The sequence below is a fragment of the Balaenoptera musculus genome, chromosome 14 (genome assembly GCF_009873245.2).
Source record: "Balaenoptera musculus isolate JJ_BM4_2016_0621 chromosome 14, mBalMus1.pri.v3, whole genome shotgun sequence".
Taxonomy (NCBI): Eukaryota; Metazoa; Chordata; class Mammalia; order Artiodactyla; family Balaenopteridae; genus Balaenoptera; species Balaenoptera musculus.
In genome coordinates this window covers 77,983,707-77,998,436 of record NC_045798.1, presented here as the reverse complement: position 1 = coordinate 77,998,436, position 14,730 = coordinate 77,983,707, and the positions used below count along the sequence as shown (strand labels likewise).

At 40.7% G+C, this 14,730-nt stretch overlaps 1 protein-coding gene across 1 annotated transcript; it reads left to right on the top strand.

Annotated features, from left to right (window-relative positions):
* The first annotated feature begins 1,032 nt into the window (after positions 1 to 1,032).
* On the top strand, positions 1,033 to 8,849 carry LOC118880323 (serpin B3-like). The gene is made up of 8 exons (XM_036823951.1): positions 1,033 to 1,149; positions 1,888 to 2,077; positions 2,717 to 2,773; positions 4,153 to 4,281; positions 4,596 to 4,713; positions 5,821 to 5,963; positions 6,267 to 6,422; positions 8,014 to 8,849. Exons 1-8 carry the CDS (start codon positions 1,049 to 1,051, stop codon positions 8,416 to 8,418), a joined length of 1,299 nt encoding a protein of 432 aa, XP_036679846.1. The 5' UTR covers positions 1,033 to 1,048; the 3' UTR covers positions 8,419 to 8,849.
* Positions 8,850 to 14,730: the final 5,881 nt, after the last annotated feature.

Sequence of the window (14,730 nt, the reverse complement as noted above, 5' to 3'; positions counted from 1 at the left end):
ACCTGGGCTTCTGCTCAGCCACTCTGGGCCCCATCTCTGTCATCTGTGAAATGGGGAGAACAAAGGGATCTGCCTGAATAAGGTGTTAAAGAGGGAAATGAGTGAATACATACCCCCCTCAGTAAAAGTCAACTGTTTTAATATTATTCTGCTATGAGAATGCCACGCCCCTGAAGAGAATACAGCTCCAATGATAAGAGACTTAACCATGGCATTCAAAAGAACACTTTTCCCTGCTTTTTTCTCACAGGCATTTGACTCTGTTTTCAAGACCACGAATTTGAAGATGGCATAATGAATAGCAGGCTAACTGAGAAATGTGATAACTCTGGGGTTCAAACAATTTATTTTTCTGATACATCTTTGTACAAAAAATTGGAATACTGCCACCAAAATGGCCCCTGTTTGGATCCATTGTCCTTCTCACTGAGAGCTGATTACACTGCAGGGAAATGAGCTTCCCACTGACCTTAGAAGTCATTGGCCATCTGGGATTGGCTGCAAGGGGCATGGGGGTCACAGGGAGGACCACGGCCAAGGTCCAGCCTTTAGGGGAAGGCAAATGATGCCTGTTCTCCACCTACTGCTGAGACACTTCGCCAGTATCTCTTAAGTTGAGAATTGGAGCTATTTTCCTGGTTATACAGAATAATTCTGAAGGAAATTGTGAGGTTGGAGAAGCCCTTTCAGAACATAAAATAGAAAATATAAGCTTTTTAATTGTTGGTGTTAGAAGTGGTCTTAAAGACAATTCAACATGTAAGACAAGAAAGATATTTTAAGGGTTATTTCTGCTTGGGCACAGTAGCTCAGGGCATGTGAAGAAGTTACAATTTAATGTTATTCTCCTTGGTGTTGGGAAGGCACCTACATGCATTTCATATGAGCCAGTGATTGCAGGTCACAATTTCTTCTGCAGGTGAAAAGGACGTACGAGAATAGAACAATAATCTTGCCTTTACTCATAGAGACTTCATGCTCAAGGTGATGGGTAGCCTGGTGAAGAAATCAGAAGCTGCTTTACTTGAAATACCAGTTGTTGTGAGGGATGGGAGGCAGCAAGACAGAGTTATATAGTCCAGACCTGACCATTCACGGCACATCGGCTCACAGGCTGCCTGACCACCTCTGCTTCCTCCAGGCTCACAGGTAAGTGCTTCCAGCAGCTCTGCTTAACTACATGAATCCTTCCTGAAAATAATAACAATGATGTGTGCTACATCATTTATCTAATTTGTTTTCTCTGATTGTATTTTATTCTTTAGCCAGGGCAAAAGTAAAACAATTTTTCATCTCCTTTAATCTTTAGGTAATTTATTTATTTCCAAAAACCAAATGCTCCCTTAAGAGGAAGTGTGATTGGGGGGTAGGATGTCCAGTACCCACAGATCCCTCAAGAAAAAGGCATAGAGGTGCCTCATGAGAGATGGTGGGATGTTACACATCAATCTTTGCCTTAGATCTGTTATAATGCATTTTCTACCCAGTCTTAGTACAGCCAGTAAGGAAGAAAAGATATTCTATTAGTTTTCACAAAAGTTTTCTTCTCCTTTTATTTTTTTTTTTTTTTGCCGCACCACATGGCATGTGGGATCTTAGTTCCTTGACCAGGGATCAAACCTGCGCCATCCTGCATGGGAAGTGCAGAGTCTTAACCACGCTGCCAGGGAAGTCCCCACAAAAGTTTTCTTTAAATACTATTTCCATAGTCTTCTAATTATGAAGTATATACATGTACATTGAAAAAAGCTTTAAAAGTAAAAGGAAGGAAGCTATAGTTTTCAGAATCCCACAACCCACATGTAAGGCATTTCTTATGAAAATTCTATTACAGACTAACCTTCCCTCCAAAAAATTCATTATAAAATAAACTTGATGCTTCTCCAGGAGTTCCAGACCACATCAAGCCACCATGAGTTCACTCGGTGAAGCAATCATCCACTTTGCAGTCGACCTGTTCCAACAGATCAGACAATCAGAGAAGGAAAATATCTTCTTTTCCCCTTTGAGTATCATGTCAGCCTTAGCCATGACTTCCTTGGGGGCCCGAGAACACACGGCATCACAAATCCAGAAGGTAGGTCGCAGCTTCCTTTACATTTACCAGTTTGTCCTGGTTTCTCTGTCGGCTTCTGTGCAGATGATCACAGATTTGGCTGTCCCCAGGGGTAGCACAGGAAGCTGCAAACTCCCCATGACTGGGCGGGCACAAAGCTGTGGGAGCATATGCTCTCCCCCCAGTGATCCGCCCCATCTCTTCCCTGTGCCGAGACTTCCTTTGGGAGCTGGGATGAACCCTACAACTGCCCAGTGACCACAGGTGAGGCTTTAAATGGTAGAGTTCAGGTAGAAGTGGTGCACTGACTAAAATCCATGGGAGTCATCTTTACATGTTTCCTCAGCAATGGATGAAAATGAATCAGGATTCTTTGAACCGGCTGGTGATCAACCAGCTTTGTGTTTTTCACACGCAGGTTGTGTTTTTCAAGGAGCAAATGCTTGCATGGAACATTTCTTTGTTCTTTTTCTTTCTTTCTTTTTGGGTTTGTTTTTTTGTGTTTTTTTTGATTTGGCATTTTGTTTTATTTGTTTGTTTGCATTCTTTCTTTCCTTCCTTCTTTCTTTCTTCCTTCCTTCCTTCTTTTCTTTCTTTTTTATTTACTCTGGGGTACATAGATCTCTAAAGTTTCCTTGTCCCACTCTCTGTCTCCTCCAGGTCCTGCACTTTAATGAAATCGCAGAGAACAAAAGAGAAGGAACTACAGTTGAGCCCGTGAGTCACAGAGCATTGAACCTAGAAGGAGATCACATGTCCAAGAGGTTCAGAGTTTAAACTGGGAATTTCAGATAAACAGGAAAAGGCCAATTTTTAGGGGACATCTTAAGCAAAATAGATTGGACAGAGTTGTTTCTCATATCATATTATGTACTTATTTATTTTATATATTTGTTTTCTTGAAAGGAGAGTAGCATGTTCTTAAGAGCAAGGGTTCTGAAACCCAAAGGAGCTTCAAACTGAAGAATGGTTTTTGTGCCATGCCACGCAGCTGGCAGGATCTCACTTCCCCGGCCAGGGCTTGAACCCAGGCCATGGCAATGAAAGCCTGGAATCCTAACCATTAGGCCGCCAGGGAACTCAGGAGCTTCAAATTGTGCTCTTCTGTTCAGGAATGGGGAACGTGGCAAAATACAACTGCTCTGAGCCACAATTTGACTTCATACAAATTAACTAGGAGCAATAAAGAGTCTGCTGCAAGACATGCAACTACATGTGAAACAGGACAACAGTGCCTGGATGACAGAAACCCCCATAAACGTTATGTATTATTATTATAGAATAATAATAACTATACTAATCACAATATGTTGCTAAAATTATATAATTTTAATTAACCCCTAAATTAGAGTAAGAGCAATAAGCATATGATCAACTATTTTTTGGAAAATGATTGAGTGAGAATTATGGTTGGTAGCCTAAATAGTCCAAAACTCTTAGTTAGCAAGGGGAAGGTTCTGGGTGAGATAAGCGTGAGTTGAAAAATTGGCTCTGTCTCCTTGGAGAAGTTTCTTAGTTCTCTGAACTCTCTTGTTTTCATGTCAATTGAACTAAAGACTTAGAGATGCTGATGTACAGCTGTTAGCAGTGTACCAGAGACACACTGCTCCTACTTCAGAGTGACTGGCATAATGAACAGCCAAAGAGCGCAATCAAGGGGTCTTAGAAAGTAATCCCTCCAAGGAGTAAAACAGGGCTTCATGCCATAACATAGGGCAATATACAAATTTCATGTTCTCATACAGTTGATGACTGTTAGAGATGCACTATGGTTCTAGCTCAAAGGAGTTTAAGTTTTAGCTGGTCCCAAAACATTTGAGACAATTAAAACACAATCCAATAGTGGAATGGTGCTGCATCTCTAGTTCAAAAGAGAAAAGACTGGAGTGTGTTAGAGCAGGAAGGAAGAATTACCTGGAAGATTGAATGGAAGGATTATGAAGGGTACTTCCGGTAAAATACACCATATATGGGGAGATAGCAACCAATGTCGTCCATGGGGATACCAAACTCTAGGTACAGAGCTCACAGACCTATGGGGTTGTAGTATTTATGTACAATGAGAATCCAATGAGCTCACTTTCTGGTGTTTGAAGGTTGAAAAGCCAGGATATATTCATCATCAATTTCAAAACCTTCTGACTGACTTAAAGAAATCCACTGATGCCTATGAGCTGAACATAGCCAACAGGCTCTATGGAGAAAAGACTTTTCTGTTTCTGCAGGTAAGTTTCATGACCTGTCACACCTTTGGTCTGCATCCTGGGTCCTCTGATCCCATCTCCTAATGGGGGAGGGGGAGGCAGAGGAGCCTGGCTGACCCACATGGGGAGCATTTGCCCCAGGGGCATTCAGCTCCTGGACCACGACGCCCCCCACTGGAGTGTCCCAGAGCCTGACAACCCACTGGGGAAGTGGGCATAAGGATTGTTTCAGGTACTCTCTTTGGTCATCACTGAACACAGTTTAATCTGGGAATACCTAGACAGTTACTGTCAAATTACTCTTAATCCCTCCTTTCTTCCTGCCCATGCCATAGGCATACATGGATAATGTTAAGAAATTTTACCTAGCCAATGTGGAATCTGCTGATTTTGACAATGCTGCAGAAGAAAGTCGGAAGATGATTAATTCCTGGGTGGAAAGCCAAACTAATGGTAGGTTATGAGAGAGTCACTCCTTAAAAATCACTGTAGAGTCCCCGCTGTGTGTGAACGCTGTGCTGGCCCCTGCATGGGGTGCCAGGAGCCAGGGTGAGATGAGATTACAGAAGATGGAGGAGGGCACTGCAAAGGGTGGAATGGTCCACGTCAGTGTGGAGAGAAACAAGGGGAGCCCAGGAGGGATCCCAGGACCAGCTACCTGGAAACTCAGCTGAGTCTGCGGACGACAGTATCTCTATGGATCCCAACTCTCTGCTCAAATTTCATGTTGATTTGCATTTTTTCTTTAAATTCGAGGCTGAACGTCTGGATTATGATCCCTAAGAGATAATATTAAAAGGGTTCCCTTATCCTTTGTTAACTGGCAAACGAGCCGCTCTCCTGCAAACCACCCTTCTTGCCATCTGCAGCAGGAGCAGCCTGACCACTTCCCCATCCCCGCATCCTGCAGGGATGCTCACAGCTGTCCTCCCCAACCACGGAAGGCGGCTGGATGATGTCTCCATTCCGTGCACCATATCCTACCTCCCATCCTAAATACAGGCCAAACCTACAGCAACTCAACCTGGCAAATGAAGACAAAGTCACCCCGGGAAATGGTGTCTGAGTACATGTTTTCGATTTTAGCGTTCATGTCATTTGTCCTAAAGAACATTCAGGCCCATTTCCTCTGAGTAGTGAGTTCAGTTTGAAAAATAGAAAGCAAAGAAGAAAGTGAAGAAGAAAAGAATAGAAGGAAGGATGGAGGAAACAAGGGAGGGTGGGGGTTATTGAGGGGACAGGGAGGGTGGTAGGGAGGGAGGGGGAAAACTGACCAGTGGAAAGATCAGCTGACATCAGTTCATCAGAATTCAGTGTGAGGTGACTGATGTCACCACAGAGACCAAACACGTTCCCAGTCAGAAGAAGGGGGGTCTGCATGAGGGCGACTCCATCAGGCTGGCGCCACGAGGAAAGCTTCACCTTGTGAACAATCGGGCACAGAGTCCCTAATGTGGTGATTTGTGTGAATATTTAATCATCAGTTGTAACTCTCAAAGCATCTTCCAGACAAACCACTTGTGCCTTTCATGGCAAACCTTTGCTTTTCTTTCTTTGCAGAAAAAATCAAGGATCTCTTTCCCAAAGACTCTCTCGGTAGCTTCACCGTTCTGGTTCTGGTGAACGCAGTCTATTTCAAAGGGAAGTGGTGCCAGAAATTTAAGAAAGAAAATACTGGGGAGGAAAAATTTTGGCTGAACAAGGTATTGTCTATAAATTATGTATATAATATAACATAGCTACACATTCAGTGTGAAATTTAACTACCTAATGATTAATATATAGCTGCTGCGGGTAGAAGATAGAATTTGTCAAGGCTTATTTTCTTGTCTTTTTTTTCTTTTTTACTTTATTTCGTTGGGAGTCCTTGAAGAAACTCTTGTCTCTAATTCACAGATTTCCGAGATCATCTCTTAGAAGGAGGGTGTGTTTGGTATTACAATAATATTATCTTTCTTTTTGACTTATGCTCACTTAGCATTTTTTGCCACATGAATTTATTGCAGGATACAAGCAAATCTGTGCAGATGATGAAACAAACCGATCACTTCAATTTCACGTCACTGGAGGACATGCAAGTCAAGATCCTGGAAATACCGTACAAAGGCAAAGAGCTAAGCATGATGGTGCTGCTGCCCAATGAACTAGATGGTCTGCAGAAGGTAAAAGCTGGTACCTCCAATGCTGCCTACTATTGCTTAAATTCCTAGTGAGACACTGCTCGTACGGGCTGCTCATAGACTGGTGCTAGTGCCTGGCAGAGCTCAAGCAAACAACAAAAAAATGAAATCAATACCTTAGGGATCATAGTATGATACAAATAGTGTATCTGTACCTCACAGGTCACATTAATATTCTGATGAAACTATGGAATGTCAGTTCACAAAAAACATATACCTAGATACACACAGAACTATTTTGCAACCATAAGAACCTCTGATATATTCCAGTCCACTCATTTGAAGACAAGGAAATTAACACTCATACATAGGTGACACATAGAAATATTTGCAAGTTCACTCACAAGTAAAATAAGGAAATTAAAAAAACAAAGTGGTTACATATTGCCCACTAATTCACAGTGCTTCTGTAGACCATGGACAAATAGATTATCTTGATGCCCACTTTTCAATTTTGAAGTATTTGGTCCCTAAGTGCTCAAAATGGACCAAAGGCTCATTCAGAGCCTCATTGCTAAGATTTCAAAAAAGGGGGTGATTATAGAATTTTCCTGTTAGCATTGTTATAATAAAGTTAATATGTAAAAAAATCTATAACAATATCTGGCATAAAAGGACATTCCATAAAAGGCCATAAGCAATTACTGTAATAGTCGATGATGATGCAGAAGCGGCAGTAAACTTGCCACACTCAAAATACATATCTCGTAACACTGGAAACTGGAAATTCTTAGGGAAAGCAACATGGCAATAAATGTGAAGAGTCATCGGAATATTTCGGCTTCAGCTCTAAATTCCCCATTATCAATGACAGGGAATCCCAGTGCTAGGATTTTATCCTATAACAACAAGTCTAAACAGGGGAAAAGCTTTTGGACAGAAGTGGCTCAAAATAATGAAAAATTTTAAATGAGGAAAAATGGTACATGTTTGTATTACCTTCAGTTAGGTTAGGGACTGACATGCAGTGAATGCTTAAAAGATATTAAATAAAGATATATATACTGAATATCAATTTAATGATAGTATTATGTAACAGTGTAAACTTGATTAGAGAAACATATATCTATACAGGAAAAGTTTACAAATAAAAGAAGCAAGAAAAAGGAATAAAAGTAGGCTATACGTTGTAAATGCACTATGTAATAATTTATGGACGAAGGGACATTGACAAGAGGTTATTTGAAAGTGAAGCATGAAATAGAGAGCAAGCCTAAGAAGTGGATGGCTCATCTTCTACAACTAATTTTATTTCGCCATTCTGTTGCATATATGTGTGCATATATATTATACATATATACATTTGTATAGATATTTATACATATGCATATATTATTAATGTGTACATATATACATAAAAATAACAAAGTCATGAAAATATAAGAACATTTTTTTGATTATATAATACATATTGAGGACTTTGTTATTTTTACCTCCTCAGATAAAACCATATCAACTGAATCTCCTGTATTTATGTTTACTGTTAAAGGATTTCCACGTTTCAATCCAATGTTAAGGGGGGCTCCATGTCCACTGACAATCGTGCCAGTTTTTCCTTTTTCCATTGTTACAGCTTGAAGATCAACTCACTGCTGAGAAGTTAATAGAGTGGACGAGCCCACAGAATATGAGGGAGAGACAAGTGAATTTACACCTACCTCAGTTCAAAGTGGAGGAGAGCTATGACCTCAAGGCCACGCTGGAAGCCCTGGGGATGGTGGACGCCTTCAATACGGAGAAAGCCGACTTCTCAGGCATGACCGGGACACGAGATCTGGTGGTGTCGAAAGTCCTCCACAAGTCCTTCGTGGAGGTGAATGAGGAGGGCACGGAGGCCGCAGCTGCGAGTGGAATAGTACTTGGTCTAACGTCACCTGGGATTCCAGACAGTTTCCGTTGTGACCACCCTTTCCTGTTCTTCATCAAGCACAAGAAGACCAACAGCATCCTCTTCTACGGCAGAGTCTCTTCCCCTTAGATGTGATTAGCCAGCTGCTACACTCGGGGGACATTCACAGAGCTCTTCCTGAACCTTGATTGCTGGAAGTAACAGGTTCTCTTTGATTCATTTTCCTTTCCAAACTCATAGTCATCACTAAGAATGTGTTGGTTGAATTACCATGTCTGTCTCTCTCTCTTTCTACAAACCCATGTAAACCTACTCTGTCTCCCCATGGTAACTCCTCTTCGGACAATATGTTCAGTATATTCTGAAAGGTTATTTCAACACTCTATATTCTACAAAATTTGAAATATCATACCTCCTATTTCAGAAATTATATCTACTATTCAAAACTATTCACTTAGACACATTTATTTGAATTTAGGTGATATATGGGACCCTTACATATCTAAAATTTTTGATTTTGTGAAATGCATTATCAATAAAACAATGACTTATTCTTGTCATTCTTTTTTTTTAACATCTTTATTGGAGTATAATTGCTTGACAGTGTTGTTTTAGTTTCTGCTGTATAACAAAGAAAATCAAAGTGAATCAGCTATATGTATACATATGTCCCCATATCCCCTCCCTCTTGCCTCTGCCTCCCACTCTCCCGATCCCACCCCTCTAGGTGGTCACAGAGCACCGAGCTGATCTCCCTGTGCTATGTATGCAGCTGCTTCCCACTAGCTATCTATTTTACATTTGGTAGTGTATATATGTCAATGCCACTCTCTCACTTCATCCCAGCTTACCCTTCCCCCGCCCTGTGTCCTCAAGTCCATTCTCTACATCTGTGTCTTTATTCCTGTCCTGCCCCTAGGTTCATCAGAACCTTTTTTTTTTTTTAACATTCCATATATACATGTTAGCATATTTGTTTTTCTCTTTCTGACTTACTTCACACTGTATGACACACTCTACGTCCATCCACCTCACTACAAGTACCTCAATTTTGTTTCTTTTTATGGCTGGGTAATATTCCATTGTATATATATGCCACATCTTTATCCATTCATCTGTCGATGGGCACTTAGGTTGCTTCCTTGTCCTGGCTATTGTAAATAGTGCTGCAGTGAAAATTGTGGTACATGACTCTCTTTGAATTATGGTTTTCTCAGGGTATATGCCCAGTAATGGGATTGCTGGGTCATATGGTAGTTCCATTTTTAGTTTTTTTAGCAACCTCCGTACTGTTCTCCATAGTGGCTGTATCAACTTACATTCCCACCACAAGTGCAAGAGAGTTCCCTTTTCTCCACACCCTCTCCAGCATTTATTCTTTGTAGATTTTTTTGATGATGACCATTCTGACTGGTGTGAGGTGATACCTCATTGTAGTTTTGATTTGCATTTCTCTTATGATTAGTGATGCTGAGCATCCTTTCATGTGCTTCTTGGCCATCTGTATATCTTCTTTGGAGAAATGTCTATTTAGGTCTTCTGCCCATTTTTGTATTGGGTTGTTTGTTTTTTTGATATTGAGCTGAATGAGCTGCTTGTATATTTTGCAGATTAATCCTTTGTCAGTTGCTTCCTTTGCAAATATTTTCTCCCATTTTCTCTTCATTTTTGTCATTTGTTACTTTTCCTTTCTTCTTCTTTTCAACAAAGTGCAAGTGACCCACCACATGTAGAAAAGATAATTTAGAAATATATTATCATATATGAAAATTCAAAATTGTAGTGCATGATGAGGTTGAAGAGGTGAGCTGTTACCAAAACATGAAATGCTCTGTAACCCATGTCAAGAATTTAAGACTCTAGAACTCAGAACTGGGATATGAACTGGTAAGTAATAGAGATGATATAAATTTTAGAGATACTGAGAGAAATACAGTAATTGTAGCTAAAGGCAAAGATGGGATCATACTGGGAGAGAATAAAGTGAGAAGAAAGGAATGCCAAGATATGACCCTGAAATACACCAAAATATAAAGGACAAGTATTGACAATTGTTATTTCCTAAAACATAACTTTTCTAGGGCAGGAAAAATCTTTTGGAGGTGATGGATATACTTAATACATAGATTAGTATGATGGTTTCACATATGTATACACATCTCAAAACTCATGAAGTTGCAGACATTAAATATGTACGGCACTTTCTATATCAATCATACATCAATAAAGTTAGTTTTGAATGGAAAGTAGTAAAAATCAACATGTTATGTGGTTTTAAAAATAAAAATAAATATAATAGAAGTGTAATAAAGAAATACATGTAAATACAAAATACCTCCCCACAAGATACCACCTCGTCCCCACTGGAGTGGCCAAAGTTAAAACACAAAGACTGGTCAAACCCCGTGTGGAGAGAATGTAGATCAACCAGAGCTCTCCTACACCACTGGTTCGGACCCAAAAGCTGCAACCACTTCAGAAAACAGTCATGCAATTTTATTTGTTCCATCTTTATTGAGGTATAATGGACCCATAACATTGAGTGAGTTGAAGGTGTACAACGTGTGGATTTGACACACTTATTTTCTGCAAAATGGCCACCACCACAGCTTGGGCTGACACCTCTATCACATTACCATTTCTTCTTTGTGAGCTGTTTTTGTTCAAGGAGAGCTGTCTCATTGTTGACCTCTGAGGGGGAGTGGAGGCTGGGGTCTCCTACACTGCCATGTGGGTGATGTCCCTCCAGAAAATTGTAAATCTTCATGGCTGAGCAATGCAATTCTAGAGAAAGTCTTCCTCAAGTGTACAAAGAGACATGCATCAGTACTTTCTTAACAAAGTTAAACGTATACTGATCCAGTAATTATGATCCAGTTATTCCACACCTTGATTTTACCCAAGGCATGTAAATATATTCACCACAAAAGGACTAGTATGCAAATGTTCATTGAAGCCTTATTTTAACAACCAAAACACTGGCAAGACCTCAAATTTTTAACAGCTGGTGAACAATTACAAACAAAAGAATTGCACTTAGAGGTAAACAGGAAGAAACTACTGATTCCTGCAGCAACATGGATAAAACTCCCACACACTATGCTGTGCAAAAAAGAAGCTGAACAGAAAATGTACATGTTATATAATTCCACTTATATGACAATTTTATACTATGAGTGAGAGTAGTTACATCTCAATACAAAAGAGACCTTTGAAACGGAGCAATACGATCATGGGAAATACGAAGAAAAAAATACAAAAATTTAATGAATACTTATTAAACACGAATCTAATATTTTATTGAAATACCATATCTTGATGAGATGAACCGCAGCATAATTTCTCTGTGCTTTTTCACTTAAGGTAAATATGGATACTGCTAAATACTCATTGGTTCTGCATCTGACATAGAATCTTGAACTTTGTTAATAGCAGGTTGAGTCATTAAACATTTTTAGAGATGAAATAAATGAGGAGTCACTTCCATAGGAGAAAATATTTATGCTGGGATTGATGAAACGGATTTTTTATATTAGTTGAATAATACAGACCATATCGGCATGAAATTTCATAGGTTTTCTTCATGGCTTTTATCCAAAATATCTTAAACCTCTATAACCCAGTAAACTTTCCAGTTTTTTGGTATTTCTTTTTTTATATATATCTTTATTGGAGTATATTTGCTTTACAATATTGTGTTAGTTTCTGCTGTACAACAAAGTGAATCAGCCATATGCATACATATATCCCCATATCCCCTCCCTCTTGGGCCTCCCTCCCACCCTCCCTATCCCACCCCTCTAGGTCATCACAAAGCACCGAGCTGATCTCCCTGTGCTATGCGGCTGCTTCCCACTAGCTATCTATTTTACATTTGGTAGTGTATATATGTCAATGCTACTCTCTCACCATGTCGCAGCCTCCCCTTCGCCCCCTGTGTCCTCAAGTCCGTTCTCAATGTCTGCATCTTTATTCCTGGCCTACCACTAGGTTCATCAGTACCATTTTTCTAGGTTCTATACATATGCGTATGCATACGGTATTTGTTTTTCTCTTTGACTTACTTCACTCTGTATGACAGACTCTAGGTCCATCCAGCTCACTCCAAATAAACTCAGTTTCATTCCTTTTTATGTCTGAGTAATAGTCCGTTCTGTATATGTGCCAAATCTTCTTTATCCATTCATCTGTCGATGGACACTTAGGGTGCTCCCATGTCCTGGCTCTTGTAAATAGTGCTGCAGTGAACATTGTGGTACATGACTCTTTCTGAATTATGGTTTTCTCAGCGTATAGCCCAGTAGTGGGATTGCTGGGTCATATGATAGTCCGATTTTCTTGTGCCTGATTAAGTATCAGGAACAGCAGAAAAGAATTTGTCATGTGTAAACACATGGGTGGAAAAAGCATACTTAGTTTCAGTAGTTTTTGAGGTGCTCTTCTGGTTGAATCTCCAAAGGAACCCAAACTAGACAACAGTGAAAGAGAAGAAGTTATGTTATTACTGAAAAATTGTCATTACTCCCACTGTCACCTTGCCTTAATTTATGTATATTCTTAATTCAGAATGCCTAAATGCGAGCTAAAATACTACCCTTCTGACATCCCACTCTTCACACGTTATAGGGATCGGTAGAAACTAGGGGAGGCAGAAGCCCTATGAGTGGGTTTGTGTGTCTTGATTAATCAGTAAAAGAGCTTTGTCTTTGTTGCTCCCGGGCACCTCTCATCAGTAAGATGTGAAGGAGGTGACAATTTGCTTTTCTTTTGTGAAATGCAGTAGAGTTGGGAAACCTGCCGCTGTGAACACAGGACATTTTTAGGCAGATAAATTTTGGGGAGGAGAACACACACACTTGCGATGTTGAAAATCTCATACAATAGAAACAGCTCTGCAAGCAGCGTTAGAATCACTCTCATATGAAGACCACTGTTTTAGAAGACGTTAGCCTTAGCGGGAGCCTCCCACCCTCACATACAGGGAACTGTCATGGTTCCATGATGCACCGTCCACTTCAGCGGCTTCAGGCTCTCCTTCTCCCTGTCCAGTTTCCTCCCTTCTAAGTTCTCTCACCCTCTCTTTCTCCCTCTCCTTCTCTCCCTGCCACCCTATTCTCTCCCTTAACATTGTTTTTCAATTTCTGCTGAATGACTTTCCCACGCCCATCATAACAAAGCAGCTGATCCCACAACTTGTCACAATAGCTACTAAGCAACACAGCATCTGATGTCCCAACACCCGTCTTACACCTGCGCTTCACGTCTTGCCTCCATCCCGAATTTGGTGCTACATGTGCCTTGCCTTACACCACTCCCCCATCTCCTCTCAGCACATTTCTTCTCAATATGGGACCAACCTGATCCCAAAAATTCCATTCCAAGATGTTTTTCCCAAAGCCATTTACTTACCGTAATAGTCAAGGCTCTAGCAGAAAACAAATGACACAGTCAAATTGGGTAATTCAGGAAAGTTTAACAAAGGGACTATACAAAGTATGGTCAGGGCTAAGAGAAACCAAGAAAGGATGGTGAAGCAACCCATGGCTAGCAACAGTAGGGAGACATTGCCACCCCTAGACGCACATGGCAAGGGCAGGAATGGTGACCAAAATCCAGAGAAAGTAGCTGTAGCTGCAGAAAAGCTGCCCGATAAGATCTGCAGCCTTTGGTAAAGAAATGCAGCCATTGTTTGGCAACCTCGCTGAGAGGAAGCAGGTGACCGAGCGCCCTGCACTCACCCAGCTGCGAGTCTACTCTTGCTTCCTCTCACAGGCCAGATGCAAGGTTCCCTAGAGGAGAAGGACCCAGATTATGTCTCCCTACATCTCTGCCTCCTAGGACCAGGGGAGGTTGAGCCAGTGAAGGGTGAAACTGGAGAAGCAAAATAAAATCCCCAGCACACAATATCCCATGTAATCAAATTCCTTCTTCCCTCTAGAACTCTCCATCTCCATTAATACTCCAGTGACAGGCATCAGCGATAATTAATGTCTCCTTATATGAAAAGCATATCCAAATAGATAAGAAAGCTCATGGATCCAATTAACAAAAGGACAAAAGACATGACAAGATTTTCACAAAGGAGGAGCTTCAACAGGAATAGAGATGTAACATAAAATAAGCATGGATTCCGTCCCGTGCCTATGGAATAAAAGTTTTGACGTCACCCAGAACACTGGACACACTTGGCAAGAAGAGCAAAACCATAAATGGTGGAGGGGCAACTGATTTTTAGTGAATATCAAAGAGTAACATACAAGATGGTAGGTGGGCACAGGGTAAAATACCTGCATGGCCAGAAACTGGAAAAGGGACATTGAGACAGAGAGAGAACAATGGCTAGAAAAGATAGTGGAAACAAGAGAACCAGAGGACCACGTTTTCTTTTCTTTACAGTATGTAATAGGAGAAAGGGGAGCTGCTCATAAAGAGAGGTGAAGG